Source organism: Malus domestica, chromosome 08, assembly GCF_042453785.1.
Source record: "Malus domestica chromosome 08, GDT2T_hap1".
In the NCBI taxonomy this organism is placed as follows: Eukaryota; Viridiplantae; Streptophyta; class Magnoliopsida; order Rosales; family Rosaceae; genus Malus; species Malus domestica.
The window spans coordinates 20,831,168-20,851,145 of NC_091668.1; the positions used below are offsets into that span (position 1 = coordinate 20,831,168).

General features: G+C 37.2%; 3 protein-coding genes and 1 long non-coding RNA gene across 5 annotated transcripts; 1 reads left to right on the forward strand and 3 right to left on the reverse strand.

Annotated features, from left to right (window-relative positions):
• Positions 1-53: 53 nt before the first annotated feature.
• On the reverse strand, positions 54-2,503 carry LOC103421293 (uncharacterized). Its single transcript, XM_008359320.4, has 5 exons — positions 2,055-2,503; positions 1,868-1,942; positions 1,048-1,187; positions 748-885; positions 54-433 (listed from the first exon to the last, which is right to left on the reverse strand). The coding sequence occupies exons 1-5, from the start codon at positions 2,296-2,298 to the stop codon at positions 224-226; spliced, it is 807 nt and encodes a 268-aa protein (XP_008357542.2). The 5' UTR covers positions 2,299-2,503; the 3' UTR covers positions 54-223.
• A 3,783-nt stretch (positions 2,504-6,286) lies between these two features.
• Positions 6,287-7,396, reverse strand: LOC139197942 (uncharacterized). Its single transcript, XM_070826043.1, has 2 exons — positions 6,982-7,396; positions 6,287-6,853 (listed from the first exon to the last, which is right to left on the reverse strand). Exons 1-2 carry the CDS (start codon positions 7,285-7,287, stop codon positions 6,287-6,289), a joined length of 873 nt encoding a protein of 290 aa, XP_070682144.1. The 5' UTR covers positions 7,288-7,396.
• A 4,000-nt stretch (positions 7,397-11,396) lies between these two features.
• On the forward strand, positions 11,397-14,663 carry LOC114826365 (uncharacterized). The gene is made up of 2 exons (XR_003775176.2): positions 11,397-12,260; positions 13,129-14,663. It is a non-coding gene; the product is annotated as an uncharacterized lncRNA (long non-coding RNA).
• Positions 14,664-15,753: 1,090 nt separating this feature from the next.
• LOC103441613 (transcription factor TGA7-like) lies at positions 15,754-19,036 on the reverse strand. Of its 2 annotated transcripts, none has more exons than XM_008380296.4 (9): positions 18,749-19,036; positions 18,161-18,313; positions 17,986-18,057; positions 17,738-17,797; positions 17,565-17,642; positions 17,384-17,447; positions 16,964-17,235; positions 16,637-16,864; positions 15,754-16,218 (listed from the first exon to the last, which is right to left on the reverse strand). In XM_008380296.4, the coding sequence occupies exons 1-9, from the start codon at positions 18,785-18,787 to the stop codon at positions 16,066-16,068; spliced, it is 1,119 nt and encodes a 372-aa protein (XP_008378518.1). In that variant the 5' UTR covers positions 18,788-19,036; the 3' UTR covers positions 15,754-16,065. The 2 variants fall into 2 exon arrangements, with proteins under 2 accessions (XP_008378518.1, XP_028962968.1); XM_029107135.2 differs by lacking the exon at positions 18,749-19,036 and adding an exon at positions 18,444-18,683.
• Positions 19,037-19,978: the final 942 nt, after the last annotated feature.

Below are 19,978 nucleotides of genomic sequence, written 5' to 3' on the forward strand. Positions count from 1 at the left end.
AGAAACCTGTTGAGAACCTTTGAAGGCGCACGAGAACGGATGCACTAATATAATTACAGGGTAATTTCTCGTTAATTTCTATAAATTTCTTCAACGAAAGATATATACAGATTGATTTTCTCTCGTAGAATAGACGGATGGACGGATTTGTCTTCAGTGGCGATTACAAAGTGTATTCTGTAATACAAATTACCATGTCAGAAGCCGAAGAGTAAGTCTTGCTCTACCGTTTTTCTTCATCCTCTGTGTCGAGCTCAAGTCCCTCTGCGGCTAAAAGCTGACCGATGAGCTTTTTCTTGTCTTCCTCTGCTTTCCTTCGCATTAGGTCCCTTTTCTTTAAGACTAGCGTGTGTCGCTTGAGGGTACTGGAGAAATACTCTGCCGAGGCCTTTTTTTCTCTTGCCAGGATTCTCTTCTCTTCATCTGGGTCAACCTGGATGCCGAATACATCGGACCTTAGGAAATCAGTTACAGAGAAATGCAGCCGAAACAAAGACACGATAGCTTTATCCGAGTTTCTAACAATAAGATCATAGAGACGAGCACGAGATTCTGAATAGTGTTTGATCAGTAATGATGAGAGACAAATAGAAAATATGGTTCCCGTTTATGTTTTTTTGCATCCTGGAAAAGGCTGGGCTTGCGGTATTTATCAAACAGGTAGAATGGAGAACTTTCATTTTTATTTCTGAACTACAGAAACTATGTTTAACAGCTGATTCGTGTACTAAGAGAATGATTCTATACCTTGGAACGAGAAAGTCGACGCGCGCGAATATTCATCTCACGCTGCTGTTGCTCTTGCCAAGCTGCTATTGCCATATCACCTCGCTGATCAAAAGCTTTTCGCTTTTTAATTAGCCATTCCATCCATGCCTGAGATGCCTGATACAATTGTGCACACAAAGAAATCGTTAAAAAACAACTAAAATATGAGCCGGTCTGATTAATGCAACTCATGAATCTATTCTACATTTTCCTATATCTATCCTAAAAACAATAAGCAAGAAAGTATAAAGCAACTTATATGCAAACTTCAAATCTTACTTTCATTGGGTTGAGTCGGTTATCCCTATCATATTGTCCCCTCTTCTCGTCATCCATGAGCAACTCATAAGCAGCTTGAATCTTAATAAATCTAGCTTCAGCTGTTTCCCCCTCCTCTAGAGTCCCTCTACCATCGTAAACTTGAAAAAGGAAAGAAAACTAGATCAACTCCAATTTTCAACTTTCAAGCAAAAACAATACACAAAAGAAAACAGCACAAAATATTGTCAAGAGCACATTTACTGATGATCTAACTTTTAAAGGTAGAAACCAATACATGCTGCAACCTAATACGCAATGAAAGGTGAAAAGCAACGTCTGCTATCAGTTTAAAAAACTTGACACGAAAATTAGGCCACCTAGAATTGGATTCGAGGTATATTGAGGGAAGACATGGAGGGCAACTTCGAAATTTTGTCCAAGTTGAATGAATTACATAGATTAGTCAGAAAACTTATCCCTCCTTCAGCTTAGACAAAATTTGGCAGTCGACCTTCGTTTCTTACTCTAGCTAGTCATCCAATTCCAATTCTACATAGTACACACCAAACGGGGCTGCTAGGAATAAAAACAACTCCCAATGCCATAGGGCCCTTTTGCACAATAGCTCTGTTGCACACAAATTGCAAAAGATTTCTTCAAGTTGAAATTAACAAAGCTTTTACAAAAGGGTTGCCGTGTTTCGCCATATTAAAGCAATAATTGTTTACACATATAATTTGTGATAACAGTCGCCACTACCAAAGTAGCAATTCACAATTTCACAGACATGAAATCGAAAACTTGGAAAAGCATTTGGAAACAAGACAAGGGAACAAACCATCCGGATGATAAAACTTGGCCAGCCGTCTGTAAGCAATCTTTATCTGGTCATCGTCAGCGTCCCTCTCTAATTCTGCGTTTCAAAAAACAAAAACAAAAATTCAAAAACCAAAAAGTCAAAATCAGTGAAAACGTTACAAATTCCAGAATTTACAAAACCAAAGAGTAAAGCTTAATTTAATTACCAAGAGTTTCGTAGGGAGATTTAGGGTGGTCCCAACTGGAAGCCCGAATCACGCTCCGTCTCTGATTGACCCGGAACCACGACCCGCCCCAATTCAATCTCGCGAAATCGGACACCGGCGGAAAGCGAGGGCTGCAATTAGGGTTTCGAAACGAAACCCTAGAGCTGAAGCGAGCTTGGTGTCTGCAATACACGAAGGAGGTGAAGACCGTGTGCGGCCTACACGTGGTTCTCAAATTGCTCATTTTTTTTTTGGTTCCTGTTCAGGTACTTCTCAGGCTGTCGGATCGGGGTTCCGACCGAATTGGAAAGAATTGGATCCAACAAAATTGGAAATGGGAATTAGGGTTTTGAATTTGGGGGTGACAAGGTTAGAGGCGTGAAGGAAGTGGAAAGGTTCTGATAATGAATATTTTTCAGAATCTGACTGAATCTGGGTTTCTTTGTTTTATTTGTAATTTTGGCTTTTTATATTTTCGCCTTTTATTTATTTTTTTTCCCGGGAAATTTTTGTGGACAGAGGCTTCCTGCTGCATGACAGTTAGGATCTTGGACTTACCCGCCAAAAGAGAAAATATAAATGAAGGGTAATGCTATTCATGTTAAAATTTCAAACTAAATAATATGATTGAAGATGATTAGATTATTATTTACGTGTTCATTAATGTGTTTATTTTTTGTTGGTAACACATCATTTGATTTGCAAAATTGGTTTAAAAATTTGATCTCTCCACATTACTCATAAATAAAAGACGTTTATCAACGTTTAAGTAATAAATCAATAATTAACTTTATATCATTTAATTTTCAAAATATTGTCTACAAATTTAGTTTCTCTAGGATTACCTTAAATAAAAACAGTACCTCAAAACTATGGTATTTTACAACTTATCTTTTATTTTTATTTTTTATGCATGAGTTAGCCATTTAGTTCAAATTCACCATGGACGAGAATCAAATTCAAAACCTCACTTACAAGCGAAGAAAAAGAATGTGAATAAATTGTAATACATAGTAATGTGATAATTGTTAATAAATTGTTGACCAAAAATGCACATTTAGATATATATATATATATATTTTATTTTTTTTTCCTAGTTGTATGCCCTATTGTATTGGTATCTTTTTTAGCGTGACAAAAAAGAACGTCAGCAAAGTTTTTCTCTTCATCTTACATGACTTTTGATGTTCAGAGTTCAATTTTTAAGATCAATAGGGGAACTTAAATGTGTGTTTTTTGAATTGGTAATACTCAGGCACTAAACTTGTTCATATTTACACTTGTGAACTACATGTATCAATGGAGACTAGGTGGCAGCAGACTATGTCGGTTCACGGGGGCAAGCAGTCCAACGAGAATACAGGGGATGTGGCCGGTGAAAGTCTTCCCTCCGTGCAAGCAATCCTCGCGTTGCTTGGTGCGCGTCATTAATGTCATCTCTAACCGAGGGCTGGCCAGATGGCTCGTTTTAGCCCTCTGGCCCTCCAAGATTCCTCAAGATATTAATATTTTAATGAACAGTACAGGTGTCACAGCCCGTCCCGGAAGTACTTTTGACGGGAATGTGAAATGGCAGAAATGCCCTTGACGTTCTAAGGTACGTGTGTGTGAGATTTTATTGGTTCAAATATTATGCAAGGATAAAAGAAATATATTAGTAAGTTGGATAATATTGAAAGTTTGATTTTTGTTATGTATGGTTAGGATGAAAATGGATGGTGTGGATTAGTTTGGACCACAAAAAGGACCTCTCTCTACTTCTCCTTCCCCGTGTCTTCTCTGTCTCTCTCCCTCACGATCTCTCACACACACACACCCAAAACGTACGGCACACACCCAAATCCTCCAAAAACTCGACGGATCGAGGCAACCAAGGTATGCATCTTCATCCTTTCGACGTTCTGAGTTCATTGGTGCTAGTTTTAGGAAGTGAAACCCTCGAAATCATGTGGAACCCGAACCTCCATTTTTGAGTTACTGTTCATGCACACGTAAAATGTCGTGTTTCAGGGAATTCTAAGCTTGTAGTGAGCTTAGCGAAGTCCTAAGGAGGCTCGGAGTGCTTCGTTTGAAGGATTTGGACGTCGGGATCACGTGGTTCCATTTTGGCCGAAATTCTTGGGAATTTTCCGGTGCGATTTCTTGATTTTTAGAGCCTTAAACTAGACTATCGTGATTCTTCATGTTTGGGGCTTCAATTTGATATAAAATACGAAGAAAATGGGTGAAAAACGAAGGAGAACGAAGAGTTTTAAAACTCGCCGGAAAATGGCCGCCGGAAAAACCAGTCCGGCGAACCAAGGTTGGGGATGATGCGCTTGTCCCCGTGCTTGTTCTGGCGCGTGGGGGCGCGTGCTGGCTCAAAATTTTTTTCTAAAAATATGTCGACGTCCGTGACGTCGAGTAGATCACTGTGGTATATTTATATACCCAAATTGAGCACCGTATGAGAAAGTTATTACGAATTGTTGGTTAGGTGCTTTAAATAACGTTTTATGGTTATTTTGCATATAGGTGAAAATGTGAATTGACGATCCGACCGTTGGATCGTCACCAAACTTTGATACGTTGTAATACGTAATATTTGAGGATTATAGGAACTTACGGATTGGGAATCCGAGTTACGGATCTTCCGGAATTGGAATTGTAAGTTCATAAAATAAAATGTTAACCGTCACTTAGTTTTGGAAATTGACGGAGATCCGACCGTTGGATGGTGATGAAATTTTAGGAGGTTGTCCTAGAGGTATATTGTGGACCTCTGAAAGTTATGGATTTGAAATCTGAGTTGCAGATCTTCCGGATCGAACTACGTAGTGACGTATTTTATATAAGTTATATATTCTATCGATATGAATTCTGAGGTTGGATTTGATTATTGTTTTAGGCGCCGATCGTCATGACGCCTTGGCGTATTGTGCTAGGGAGTTGTAGGGCGAACTCCAGGTGAGTGGGCAGTTTTGTTTTCGTATTACCTATATACAACTATTTTTCCCAGAAAATGTATTTATATGAAAGTTATGAATTAATTTGCCATGCATGCAATTGTTGAGATACCTAGATTGATAATTGATGCTTATATATATGAATTGACGCGGTGGACGCACATGTGAGTTTTATTATTATTCAGCTGAGTTATTTTATATTAATTGCATCGAAAGCTCTTAAGCTGCACCTAGGTGTTAGTGCTTATATTGTTATTCACCACACCGCACGCTCGCCTTGGATCCAAGTAGGTGGATGTCGTACAGACCATGTGAGGGTTCCGACATGCTAGTCGTACAGATCACTAGATGTGATTCCGACTAGTGGGTGACCTTAGTTATGCGCGCTGATGATTGATGAGAGAAGCACTAGAGCGTATTATTACACCTATCATCGTACAGACTACTATACGTAGTTCCGAGTGATGTGCAGTGTAGTGCCGTACAGGTCATAGTTGGTGACTCCGGCAGGGCCGTATAGGTCACTGTGGTGACTCCGGCTGAGTGGGATGTTGAGCTTTAGAACCAGCCGTATAGGACCATTGTAGGGTCTCCGGTTGATATATTATTTCACCTGATTGATATTGATGCATTCTGATTATATTTTGGGCATGGCATGTCATTATTGAGATATTATGTTGATGAAATTGAGTTGAGTTTGATGTTGCGTATATATATATGTATATATACTATTTTCTGGGAAAGTATACAGGTTTTTACGGTGAGGGGTTAGAAATGTTTTAAATAAAAGGTTTTCGAAAGACTTTGTTTTACTGACCCACTCAATTTTGTTTTGCGCCCCTCCAGGTTCTAGATTGCAGAGCTTTGGTGGCCACGAGGAATCCAACGGTGTTCTGACAGAATTCACAAAAGTAGGACTCACCCTCGGGTGTTTCATCTTAGTAATTGTATATTTAAGCTTCCGAACTGTGTAAATGGTTACGTCACTCTCACGTGACGGCCAGCATGCCCTCCTCCGGGACGGGGTGTGTCAACAGGACCATATTTGCATCCGTCTCCAACCGAGGGCCAGAGGGCTCGTTTTAACCCTGTCACAAAAAACCGTCTCCAACCGAAGGCCAAAGGGCCATAGGGCCAAACATAATTTATTATTTAAATTTAAAAACTACAACAACGTAAATTTAAAAACAACAACTTATATTTAAAAACTACAAATTAAATTTAAAAACTACAAATTAAATTTAAAAACAACATTAACTTAAATTTAAAAATTACAACGACTTAAATTTAACATCCATAATCAACATCATCTTCATCATCCGCCATTGTAGGAGTATAGTCAGAAGTAAACAATTGCCGTCGAGACATAATTTCCTTTTTTTTCCTATCAAAATAGGCATTACTCATTGGAGTGTAATTCGAAGTGTTCCTTTCCATATTCTTATCATCCATCTCTTCTTGTATTTGTTTGGCCTGTTCTTCATGTCTACACTTCCTTTCTTCCACCTCAAGGGCATTTTGCTCCGCCAGTAATCGCAATGAGGCCGCCACTTCATGTTGAGCGGCGTAATCAACATTTGCCTTGCCCTTTTCCCTCAACCTTTGGGCCTTGTTTCGTTCCATAGCCCTAGGTAAAGAACTTTCGGACGGAGTCGGATTTTCTACCCTTGTTTGTTGAATGGTAGGAGATCCATCTTCATTCATATCTACAGATGGGGATGCAGCTCCCAAAGGATCCACTCTATGTTGAGGTGGATCTTCAAATAACACCCACCCTTTACAAATGTCCCAACAACCGTGAAAATGAAAGGGTTTTGAGCTGACCTCCATATACAATTCCTCTGCTTGGCGTACCTAGAAAATATAATTACAAAAATTTTAGGAAATTAATTCATGAAATTAAATGTAATATAATGACATATAATTACAAAAATTAAATGTAATATAATTAAACATTTAAAATAAACTGTGAAAACACTAACTTCGTCATAGTAATTGGCGCCGCTTTCATGTCTACTTGCTGCTGCTAATAGTGCTTGATGCCATTTATTCAAACTTGGATGAAGATGTTTCTTCCATCTTGAATAACAACTTTCGTGGTTTCGGGTATTCGGTGGAATGGTGCCTTCGTAGAACTCTAAGTATTTTTTGGACACACGAGTCCAAACACCTTCACTTGTTTGAGAAATCCCCCTCACACTATTTTTTGAGACCCATCTATAAGCCTTGCAAAGAGTTTCATCTTCTTTTCGGGTCCAAGCCCTACCTTTCATTGCAGATGAGGCCATTTTTTTTGAAAAAAATGAAGGAAATATTGAAGGAAATTATTGAAAAAATATTGAAGGAAATTATTGAAAAATTGAAACAAATATTATAGATGAAGGAAATATTGCAAATTAAGTGAAGAAATATTATAGATGAAGGAAATATTGAAAAATTGAAACAAATATTATAGATGAAGGAAATTATTGAAAAAATATTGAAGGAAATTATTGAAAAATTGAAACAAATATTACAGATGAAGGAAATATTGGAAAATATATTGAAGGAAATATTGAGAAATATATTGAAGGAAATATTGAAAAATATTGAAGAAGGAAATATTGCAAATGAAGTGAAGAATTGAAAGAACTTCACCATATTTATAGAAGAAAAGAAATGTTTAAAATAAAAAAAAAAAAAAACCCAACGGCTAGCTGACTCGGCTAGCCATTATATTAAAAAATATTTCAAACTATTAGTGTCGGTTATAACCGACACTAATAGTAAAACTATAAAAAAAAAAATTCAATTCCTTCTTTAATGCTGTCGGTTATAACCGACAGCAATAGGAAAACTATAAAAAAAATAGCCAGCCCGGGGTTGGCTGGTTGGCCAAAAGCAGCTAGCCCTTTGGCCCTTTGAAATTCCGTGGGGCCCTCCCAGATTCCCGAGCCCTCTGGCCTAGCCCTCAGTTGGAGACGGTTTTAGGGCTATTTTCGACCCTCTGACCCTCTGGACCCTTCGGTTGGAGATGGCCTAAGATTCGAGACAGTTTCTGCAGAGTTTTCTGCCGAAGATGATCATATGCCTGCCTTGGACGAGATAAAAATTGGTAACTATCATAAGTATATGGGTAGTTTGAAAGCATGGATCTCATGTTTAAACAAACACACAAAAAAAAAAAAAAAAACCAAGAAAAAAAAAAAAAAGCACGTTTCTCATGAAGCCACTAATGCCTCAAAACAAATAACATAAATATTTGGTCTTTTCAAAACCTGAATTTCATAAGTAAATTTTAGTGATATATCACGCAACATATATTTATCCTTCCCATCACACTTTGTGTGATAAATGTAATTGCATAATATTTAGTTGATGGGTGCATATTTATATTTTGATCGATCATTGTAAAAAAAAAACTCTAAACTCTATAAACTTTGAGGTATGGGAGAAAACAAAAAATTAATACACATACAAGAATTAGTTGATTCTGTTAACAATGCAGAACAAATGAACTATAACAGTTGCAGAAAGTTTAAGAACTAGAGGATGATGGAGCGAAATAGAGAGAAAGCTTACAAAAGTATTTTGTTTGTATTCAATGTATAAGACTTGAGAGAATTACAAAGAATGCCAGCTTATATAGCTGCAATGCCTTAGTTTACAAGCTAATAGCTATCCTAACTGCCTAAACCAATTGTAGCACCACATTACGTACCAGTTTGGTACTACTTAACTTATAAAAAAACAGGTATAAAAAAAAAGCAGCTTTTTTTGTGTGTAGTAAACATTCAAATTCAGTTTTTTTTTTTCACAGTTTTAGATGAAAAAAAGCCAAAAACAGGAAGCTGCAAATCCTAGCTTTGAAAAACCGTTTTTCATAGTAACATTAAATGAACTTTTCAAAATTGGCAATCCTGCCCTCTCTTCCTCTTTCCTTCGGTCGTGCTCTCCATCGTTGAATTTTTGAGCTTGTTTGGATTTCTAGGACAGCAGCGGCGGGACGTTCGTCGAATTTCTAGGCTTTGTCGAATTTCGGGGCCTCTTCGTCGGATTTCTGGCTTCGTCAAAATCTGGGTTGCACAAAGAATGCTAGATTTGCACCCTTCTGCCTGACACCAAAAATCTCAACTGGATGACCTCGACGCCTTCGCTACCAACACCGATGGTCTGTCCCGAAATCGGAGTCCATCCTTCCTCTGCGAATCGGTTGATGCAACCCAGCCTTCCTTCGGATCTGGCATAGAGAGTTAGAGAGAGAAGGGGGAGAAAGGGAGTGAGCGGTGGAAGAGAGAAGTACAGAGGTTCCACCAAAAAAAATAAGGATAACGTAGAAGAAATGATCCCTGTGAGAAAATAATAGAATAAAAAAAATATAAATATCATAATATCATGATAAAAAAAGGTAAAGAGTAACTATTATAAATGTCATTTTACACAATTTTTATATAAAAATTTATCAAATACTATAACACTGCATTTTTTGATAAAAGCACCTTTACAAATAAATTATCAAACACGTTACTGTTTTATTTTACAAATATAATTGATGAATGCATCTAATTAGACTACTTTCAAGTACATTGACAATATTGTACTAATGAATCCTAGATATTCAGTCTAAAATATTTCAATTGAAGTAGTTTGTCATACTAATTAATATTTAAGATAAATTTTATAAATATTTTTCTTTTAAAAATAAAGTATATTTAGGAATTCACCTTTATATGTTAAGAAAATTAAATTAATAGCACATCTAGTATTATATCATTTTTTGTCATTTCACAGAGTCACAACTGTTTTACATAAAAGTTTACCAAATACTACAATACTGCTTTTTTTCCAAAAGCACTTTTACAAAAAAGGTTACCAAACACTCTGCTGTTTTATTTCACATTTGCTTATTCTCACAGCACAGCAGTCAGCAGAAGTAGTTCTTTTTCAAAGCACAGCAATACCAAACTAATTATGTTGAGTTGGCAACTGTTGCAGTACCATATTACAACCAACTCTGCTGAGTTGGCATTTAGTCAATGATAGTCAATAGATTCACCATATAGCTTTCATGAAGACAAACATGTTAACTATAAGAGCAACTTCAGCCTTGCTGGTTGCTCGGGCGTCAGGCGAGGAGAAAGGGCCCTCGGGCCTGTGGGAGCAAATCCAGCGGGGAAGGGCCCGAGTGAGGGTGGGAGGTCGAGCGAAGGGGGGTGGGGAGTCGACGGGCCTGTGGCCCGAGGGTTTTGTAATTTTTTATTTTTTTTGTGTCAGAGAGAGAGAGAGAGATATATAGCTTTTGTAATTTTTTATTATTTAAACAAACATAAAAAACTATTATTTTTATTGCTTATTGCCAGGGGGGAGGGTTCCAAGGGTGGAGATGTAAATGGCAATTACTGTTCATTAATGGTAATTACTATTCATTTAAGGCAGTTACTGTTCAATAGGGTGAATTGAATAGTGGATTGCCAGGGGGGAGGGCTCCATGGGTGAAGTTGCTCTAAAGATCACTCGTTCCCAAATTTTTATAACGGAGGTATGCTTCATATAGGATGACACTTGCCTATATGGATCACTGGATCGGTCGATATAATCATCAAGAAAATATTACTTATGCCCAATTTTTTTTTAATGAAAACGTGTTTCAAATAGGATGACACTTGCCTACATGGACTGGTGGATCGCTTGTACTTGGAGCTGTATGGGTTATGTTTTAATGTTCTTAATAAGTAAGGGCTGTTGACTTCTATATAACATTTGCTCCTAGTATCCTTAACTAGTTCTATCATTGGATGTGAAATGTAGTTTTTGTCGGAAATCAAATTCAAAAAACAAAGTGTACTCTTTTATTACTTTTAATCTAGGAATTCTCAGAACTCAACAGATTTTTTTAGTGTTTATTTTGCCTTGTTCCGACTAAACAGAGCTTGGTAATTCATGGTTCTTTATTGTCCATTTTCTTTGTTCGAGTAGCGCTGCATCAAGACATGAACATAGTAAGTACGAATGTAATGACCTGTCCTCAAATATTATGTTTTTTTCACAATTTAAAAACGTGAATTTACAAAAATACCCTTAGAGGCAAAATCATTGACTTTTATTGATCTTTGTATCGTGAGATGTATAACCCAATATGTTAGCGTCTCCTTATAGTATTTATCGCTACGAACGCGTGGGTGCAAGCGGAATTGAATTTGAAGTTAAAACGAAGATTTTACAGAATACAAAATAATATAGGCATTTTGGTAATTTTACGTCCCATGAGATATTTTCCCGTTTCGTCTTTTTTTGCTTTGTTTGGTGTGCCAGAAGGGCCCACCCTTGTTGTTTTGTCTCCTGGCCCACACTCTCTCTTATTCTTTCCCTCTCTTTTTCTCTTCCTCGTGAGTGAACTTTCTCTCTTCTTCCTGTCCACTCTCGAACCCTCTCCTCATCTCTCTTTCTCATCTCTCCCCCTCTCTATGAACAACCCTGTCCGAGGGCACAACTCAAACAAACAACAAACAACAACAACGAAAGCGTCATCTCCATCCCCATGAACCCAGGATCGATGGAAGAACCCCTCCGCTAAGTTTTTCTCTTTCCCTGCACTGTGTACAGTCATTGTGCAATCCTTCTCCGGCGAGTTCTCACCGCCTCTTGCCAAGGTAAACCCTCTAGAACCTTTTAGATCATGTTTTATTGTTAGATTAGGTTAGTTTTAGGTGTTAACCACATATGGACGCAAGGAAAAGCTGATGGGAGTCACTGTGCAATTTCTGGAAAACCTAAATTGTGGTCGTTTGACCACTTTACAATCACTTTTCTTGCCAGCTCCAACCTCCGTCGAGTTTCGAAAAGGTATATATCTCTTCCCTATATTTCTAACTCTATAGAGAATCCAGAATTACTCAATTTGGCATTGTATCGAGCTCGAAAATGGCTCGAGAAGTTGGATGAAAATTTGGAAAATTTCCAAAAAGCAAGGCGAGTACACCGTACTCGCGGGCGTGTGGTGTTGCAGTGCCCCCACAACTTTTCCGGTCAACTTTCCGATGACTCAACTTGACGAGTGCGATGGCGCGTGGCCCCAGGCCGCCGCTTTGTGACGGCGCATGAGGGAACCCAAGGTCCCTCCTTAGGTTTTTCGACGTCCCGAATTTGAATTTGACGTCTGTATTCCCAAATTTAATTGTTTTAGTAGGGTTTTACTAATTGTTCCCTTTATGTGCTTAGGTGTGTTTGTTAGTGGCGATCCCGTCCTCTCTAGTTTGCACAACTCTTCGGCGACAGAGTATCTGTGAGTGGACCCCTTCTTAAATTACATGATTTTCATTAAATGCTAGGCTTGCATTCACGAAAAGTATGATTTCATGATTTTACATTTTTTGCATTATTTATGCATTCAAGAAAATTATGATTTCATGATTTTACATTTTATGCATTATTTATGATTTATGGAATTATGTTTTATGAAACATTATGAATTATTGGATTTACGAGTACGAAATATTATGGATTTACGAATATGATTTATTATGGTTTACGAATTGATGCTTTGAGCTCCAATGATTTGGAAAGATTATAATTTATGTTTTTGGTGCTTATCTAGTGGGTGATTGTACAATACATACATACAACCTAAGTATGTATATGTCTATGGCCATAGGACGTAATCGAGGAGCAGTGAGATATTATTACATACTCTCAGCTTCATTGGTGAAAATCAGTGTTGGACAGCTTCACTAGCCATGGCTAGTGTTGGTGTGTTATGTTATATTTGTTCTATGGCGTAACCCAGAATCATATAGCTTTACCTTCGGGTGATGGGACCTACCCTATTTTTTCACTGGCGTAACCCACTATCGTACAACTTCACCTTCGGGTGATGGTTATGCATTCGGGCGACTATGATACCCCTAGTTGAGTACATCATTGATTTGATTTATGAGATTCTGCCTTTGGGCGCTTCGTTATCACTTTTAGAGATGATTTTATCGTACGGATGTTTTATAGCATGTAGAGTTTTTAGAAAATCCTATTATGTAGTATTATATGTGTTTTCAAAACAGAGGGTTAGCATGTTCAGAAAAAAAAAACGGTTTTCTTATTGTTATTATTATTATAAACTTTGGTCCACTTACCTTTTTGTTTTGCGCCCTCTTCAGGATTTAGAATCGAAGCATATGATCTTGGCGTCAGGGCATTTCCACATAGGTATCTTCGAGTCTTCTCAGTGTAGGACCCATTCCTTTGTTCGTACCATTTTATATTAATTCTTTCACAGTATTCTTGATTAGTTGTATACTCTGTACACGTTTCCGCATTTGTTTATTTCTTTATATACACATGTTTTATTTACCTTCGTTTACCGATATCACTTGCATACAGGTTAATATGGCTTTGTCACCCTCGGGTGTTGGTCAACACGTGCCCATCTTGGTATTTGGAGATATGAGGATAGGGGCGTGTCAACGTAGCTTATCAAATTTGCAATATTGATTGTCAAGAGGCAAGAGCAACAATTATTTGTAGCAAAAGGATATGGAAGACTTCTCCAGAAAGTGTCCATGGATGTCACTCCACTGGAAAACTACAAGATCGTACCTGAATATTAGTCCTTCGATAGCTGCATGAATACATGTCACAAGACTCTAGGAATGAGTTTATCATAGTAGTCTTTCCACCACTAGATGACGCAATAGAACCACTAGTATGGTTGATAGGAGCATATTTATACAACTTAGTTAGCTTGTTTCTTGGCATTTACTTAGTTTAATTCTAGTTATTTTAGTACTTTAAGCTATTTTCGTGTGTTTGTAGATTCAAATAACAAAGTTAGCAACAAAGTGCTATTTGGAGTATTTTGGAGCATTTTTTGGCCAAAATTGGATAATGCAAGCATGGAGACATGAGGATGGACATTTTTGAAGATTTGAAGGCTAGAAATTAACATGTTTGTGTGCAAGTGTGTTGATCCACTCATTACCAAACATCCATCCACTACACCCATTACATCCACTCATTACCAAACACTCACACTCATCCACTACACCCATTACATCCACTCATTACCACAACCCACTCATTACCAAACATCCATCCACTACACCCATTACATCCACTCATTACCAAACACTCATCCACTACACCCATTACATCCACTCATTACCATAACACTCACCCACTACACCCATTACATCCACTCATTATCACAACATACACCACTACCACCTTAATTAGATGGTGGTCCTCTCCCTAGCCTATAAATACATCCACCCTTCTCCATAACAAAAAGGGGGGAAAAAGATCCATCAAAAGACACTACATTCACATCTCACAACTCCATACACTTACACTTTCATTCCTTGGCCGAGAGAACACAATCCACCCATCCACCCTTCACCATAACTCACCTATATCCATCCACCGCCATAATTTACCACTCATCCATAAAACCACACCTTGTGCCTCAACAAAGAGAAGAATGAGGACCCTTGGACGTGCTTGCCATTCAAGTTGGATTGTTGGAGCGTTTTTAGGTTTTTTCATTCTTTGTTTTCAATATCTAAATTTGTTTATCTTTACTTTATGAGTATGAGGAGCTAAACCCCCCTTAGCTAGGGGGGAATTCGAAACCATGTTCATGCTTGCAATATGATTTGATTACCTTCAGTTATGATTTCATAAGTTGTGAATTCAATTTGTTTAACTGCTTGATTGATAACTTATTCGTGTATGTTTATTAAGAGTGCACACTTAGTTTGCATGCATGAATATGATGCTAGAGTATAAGGAAGTTTCACCTAATAGTTACAAACTTATATTCACAAGTAGTGGATGTCGCTTATAAACGATCGCGTTAAATGAATTCTTAGCAGGAGTTTCATGCTCATCATAGTAACGAATGCCTCGTCAATACTTATTGTTTTCATAATGCTTAATGATCTTTAATTGTATCTTTATTGTGCTGTTCACGTAAAGGACTTTTGAAGAATGCTTGAATTGTTGTATGCGCTTTCCCATCCAATTCAATAACTTAAGGAGAACTTGAAGGTTAATTTAAGCGGACTTAATTAACCTGGGGTGTTGAGTTTCATGATTGATCGAAAGAACAACTGAAAATTGGTTTATGTGCAAGTATGTCATGTGTGGAGAAGAACCCTCTAGCTAGCCCATCATCCATAGTTTACCCAAATTCGTCCAAAATCTGTTTTAGTTTACAATCTGTTTGTTTTGTTTTCAAATTTGTTAAAATCAAATCCCCCTTTACTTTAAAGTGTTTTATTAGTCAAAATCTATTTTGATTTGTGTTTTTAAGTGTCTTGAGTCAAGTTAGAACCTAATTTCGTCCAAAACCATCCCTAGAGTCAGTTTAAAGTCAAATTCATTGTTTTAAGCTGTTTTGAGTCTTTTTAGTTTGTATTGCATCTTTTGAGTCTAGTTTGGTGTTTTAAACTTAAATTTACGTTTTTAAGTCAGTTTCAAGTGTTTTAGTAATCCCTCATAATCCCTAGCCTAGAACGATCCCTACTTACATTATTTACTACAATTGACAACAAGAGGGGTTAATTTGTGTGTTAAGATAATTTTCGCATCAATGGTATGGTCCGGTTTAATTTGGTATGGTAGGGACTTGGTTTTTCAGTTCAATTAGTACAGTCGAGTTCAACTTTTCATGATGATATTATAAACTTTTGATCATGACTACGCATTCAGGCTGTATGCACTAGTTGTGTTTGTTTCTCTTCTCGTGCGAAAGAGAAAATTGTTGCCTGGAGGTTTCAGCTAAGTTTTCCTCGTAATCTTGCATATACATAAATAATTCCAAATAATACATCAATTCTGGCTACAATCAAATAACTCGAAAAACCTTAATGCTGCACCCAACAACAGAAAAGCGTTTTAGCGAGCAAATGATTCCTACCCTTGAGACACTAGTATATGCTACATGCATTGGACATAACTTGAAACCTATATGTTTTGAATTGGTAACCCTCATCATTAAGCTTCTACATATTTACACCTGCTGAAACAGGGAGATATAAGTTCATAATATAATGGAAAAAGAATACATGTAACTACGGAGAATACATTGCAGATGACTATGTTGGTTCACTGGGACGAGCAGTCCAAAGAGAACTGAGGGCACGTAACCGGTGAAAGTACTCCCCCATTGCAAGCAAGGCTCGCGCTGCTTGGTATGTTGTGAGGATTCGAGACATTTGCTGCAGTGTTTGCTGCCGAAGGTGATCTACCTGCCATGGACAAGAGAAACATACAATATACCTCATCAAACTGTCAAGGAGTGAATTGTCACAAGGAATTTCTTGCATTATTGCTTATTACAAATGGAACCAATTCGAGTTACAGTTTGTTTTTTTTTTAATTTTAATTTTAATTTTTTAATTTATTTATCAAAATTAGAACTGAAACAGACACTCAAGGGGCACTAAACATTTGTTTATGTACGGCTTATTGTTTGTTTAGTGCTACTCAGTTCTATTTTCGATTAATAGTTAGTAACCATTATATTTTTACATATTACCCAATTTCTTAGACCCTTTGGAGAATAATCAAGAAATACAATTAGTATTGGATCTATCCAATTTTATTAAATACCCTTCAATTATGAGTCTAATTGTAAAAAATTATGATTGGAATCTGATGCATCACCTGGCTGACAAAGCTCTCTAGTGCTTCCAACTTCTCAAGTGCAGAAGCCATCTGAGATCCGAAGCTTTCTCCACTCATTTGATCAGCTGCTATGCTGAGTGCCAATGCCTGCTGCAGTTTGTCCATTCCCTGCGAGAGAGCATCCTCCGCTTGCTGAGACGATTGCCGCAGGTTACAGAAATCCAAAAGTTGTTGATCAGTCATTGGCTGAAGCTGCGGCAACACAATCTGAATAAACGAAACAATAAGCAGCATGTTATGCACTTAAATGAAAAAAATATTGCACTATAACTCATCAGAAATGATGTGAACTAAGTTAAGCATTACGTTTAGCAGCTCTGAGGGGCGAAATCCTCCGATCCAATGAAAATGGCGTTCAACTGATGTTCGCCATATGCCAGACAGTAAGTAGAAGACATCAGCCCTTGCTGCATCTGCCTTCATTCGGAAAAGATTGGCGTAGTGGTTCAAGGCACCCTTTACGAGTTTCTGCAGTTCTATGTCCGTTACATGATCTTGCAGTGCATTTCTGAGTTCAACATTCTGTCTGTATTGTTCTTCAACCCAGTGTCCATATTCCATCTCAAATGTAGTGATCCCTGCAAGATCCACAACTCGATTAACAAAATGGCACTATAAACACAATAATCTACGAAACACACTTAAAAATTTCTCGAAAACAAATACATCGTTAGGTCATTGAGGGAAACATTTTTTCAACAATTTAAGGAGCTCAGAATCACAAACCTGAATTCAAAGCTCCGTTGTATCCCATATGACTAGTACCTAATGCATTGCCTGCATAGGCACCCTGCAAATCAGGCAGTCACGGGTTCATCCGATGAATACCAATTTGATTCTGACTAATATGGAAACAAATGTATCTGGTAACATGAACAAAGATGAAGAATGGTGATTTTCAACTCACCTGTTTTCTAGCTCTGTCAAGTTCCTGCTCCAGCTGTGCTAGTTTTAAACGGCTTGTTTCGAGTTGTTGAACATAAGCCTGTGGTAGTACAAGATCAAATCATTCAAATAACTTCATAGGATGTAGCAAGAAATGCACCAATAAATAAGGACTTGTATGTGATTGATATTCACTTTTTTTCGCATACGACTCTTACGTGCAGCTTCACGATTTTGTTCTAACCGTCTCCGTACCTGTGAATATGTGCACTTCAGAATCAATTTACATGACAATGATAACAAAAAAAACCAAAATTGCATTGATGACAGTATGGTCTTCTTTTTTATTGATAAGATATATGAATGAATAACAAAAATGACACAGATATGTTGCCTTGCTAATTAAGAAACAAGGACAGTGGGGGAGAGCATAGCTATATCACCTTATCAGCCGATCTGTTTGGTTCATGATCATTTCCAGAAGGCATCATGGATTCATGAGAAACAAATCCAAACTAGAGGAAGAAAATCAAAAAATTAATTGAAGCTCAATTAGAAGAAATAAATTGAACTAACATTGAAGAAAAAGGGACCAAGAGATTCATTTATGTTCTTCACCTTGGTTTCGATCCCAGAATCCACTTCTATAATTGAGGAAGCAGCTGTGTTAGAGCCTCTCAAGGTTTCTTTCCACACATCAACCTGGCGGAACGGCTCGTATATCCCCATTTGTCTTGACGTGGCAAACTGAGTTGATGGATAGCTCATACTCTAGCAACAAATTCAACAAACAAACAAGTAAACGAATAGATTTCATAATCACTGATGCAAACTCACAGCTTCATGAATAAGACCAATAAATATGTCCCGTAAATATGTGGAGATAGAATCCGTTACAAACTTTTAATCAAAAAAAGAACGGATGAGACACCGAACAGACAAACGTGCTAGAAAATGGCCCGAACATTCAAAAATTGAAAACACAAGGTAACAAGTAATATTCAAATAAATTAGAACTTGAGATAGTTCTAACTACAGCATCAGAGAGTTGAATTTTTGGGAACCTTCTTAAAAAGGAAAGGATTTGCATGGTGAATAGACGAAGTGGATAACGATCAGTAAAAAGTTAGGGAGGGAAGTGATAATCTCTGCAGTAATATTATAGTAATATATGTACTTGCAAGGAAAAAAAATGACTTTAATTACCTCTTGTAACATGCCTACTCCAGCAAAAGTGGAAGCCATGAAAATAAACTATCTTTCTCTCTCACCAAACAGAAGGTAGCTTGAAACTTCAGAGCTCTGAGTCATTCAATCCGACCGAACAAATTAATGTGGGAATTAATGGAGGAAGATGGTGAATAGGGTTTTCTGGGTTGGGTTGGGGAGGGCCCTGGTAGTTCAACATTCCCAAAGATCATTTGGGGAGACCCAAATTTGTGGGAATCATTTGTCACAAAATTCCTCAGATGATTTTTAAGCAAAACTCTGCAAGAACCCATACGCCCCCACCGTAAAATATAAATACTTTCCTCAGAGAGCCACGGTAAACTGTTAACGTCGCTACGTCCCCACCAACATCTTTTTCATTACTTTTTATCTTTCTTTTCTTTTGCTTTTGCCGAAAAAACAAACAAAAGAAAAAATGAGCAAAAAAGAGAAGAAATAATTGTGTGCTTCAAGAAATTTTTATGGGTGCAAGCACGTAGTCTATCATGAACATGATGAGAGGAAACCATAAGATTGATATGTTGCACTTCTATAATATATTAATAAAATTTAAGTTTATATATTATAATTTGAACAAAATAATAACGTCACATAATCATATTTTAAGTACACTGGAAAATTACTTGTGTACTACTAGACATACACAATGTAAGTTGGTTAATGTTGTGTAATGTACCTCCCCCATATATAACTAGTATTTTATTAGCACACGATTTTGTAGTTTGGCTCACTTGATGGACGTCAAAGTGAGCAACCAATGAGTAACACGTAATCTAATGGCTCACTTCGAGTGTATTGAATCCAATGATAAGATGATCAATACTCATAAGGGCTTTTTAGGTTCATTGGAAAGAGAATTTTTTTCAAATAGTCGGTTACTTATAATACAAGTAAAGTACATAATGGTTTTGCTAATTTAAGGAACATAAAAGTAAGTGACTTTTAGCAACACGTAATTTAATTAATGGCTCATTAGCTCTGTGTTTGGTATCCTACTTGAAATGTTTTTAAAATGATCATATACTATTTTTTGGTTACTAAAGCGAGCACTAGTATATAAAGTTAAACCCTAATTAGTGAACCAAGATGCTATACGCTTTCACATGACATAATACAGATTCTGTACATCATATACATATCAATAATTATTTCATATAGTGTATTGAATTTACTCTTACATTTTGGCAAGAATGACAAATATGCAAT

Coding starts and splice junctions, on each gene's coding strand:
- LOC103421293 (XM_008359320.4), bottom strand. CDS start 2,298: ATGAGCAATTTGAGAACCACGTGTAGGCCGCACACGGTCTTCACCTCC. Junction 1,188..1,867: donor CAAGTTTTATCATCCGGATG/GTTTGTTCCCTT, acceptor TCCTTTTTCAAG/TTTACGATGGTAGAGGGACT. Junction 434..747: donor GTCGACTTTCTCGTTCCAAG/GTATAGAATCAT, acceptor TTCGGCATCCAG/GTTGACCCAGATGAAGAGAA.
- LOC139197942 (XM_070826043.1), bottom strand. CDS start 7,287: ATGGCCTCATCTGCAATGAAAGGTAGGGCTTGGACCCGAAAAGAAGAT. Junction 6,854..6,981: donor GCGCCAATTACTATGACGAA/GTTAGTGTTTTC, acceptor TATATTTTCTAG/GTACGCCAAGCAGAGGAATT.
- LOC103441613 (XM_008380296.4), bottom strand. CDS start 18,787: ATGGCTTCCACTTTTGCTGGAGTAGGCATGTTACAAGAG. Junction 17,448..17,564: donor TTGACAGAGCTAGAAAACAG/GTGAGTTGAAAA, acceptor CCTGATTTGCAG/GGTGCCTATGCAGGCAATGC. Junction 17,236..17,383: donor CAACGGAGCTTTGAATTCAG/GTTTGTGATTCT, acceptor TGGATCTTGCAG/GGATCACTACATTTGAGATG.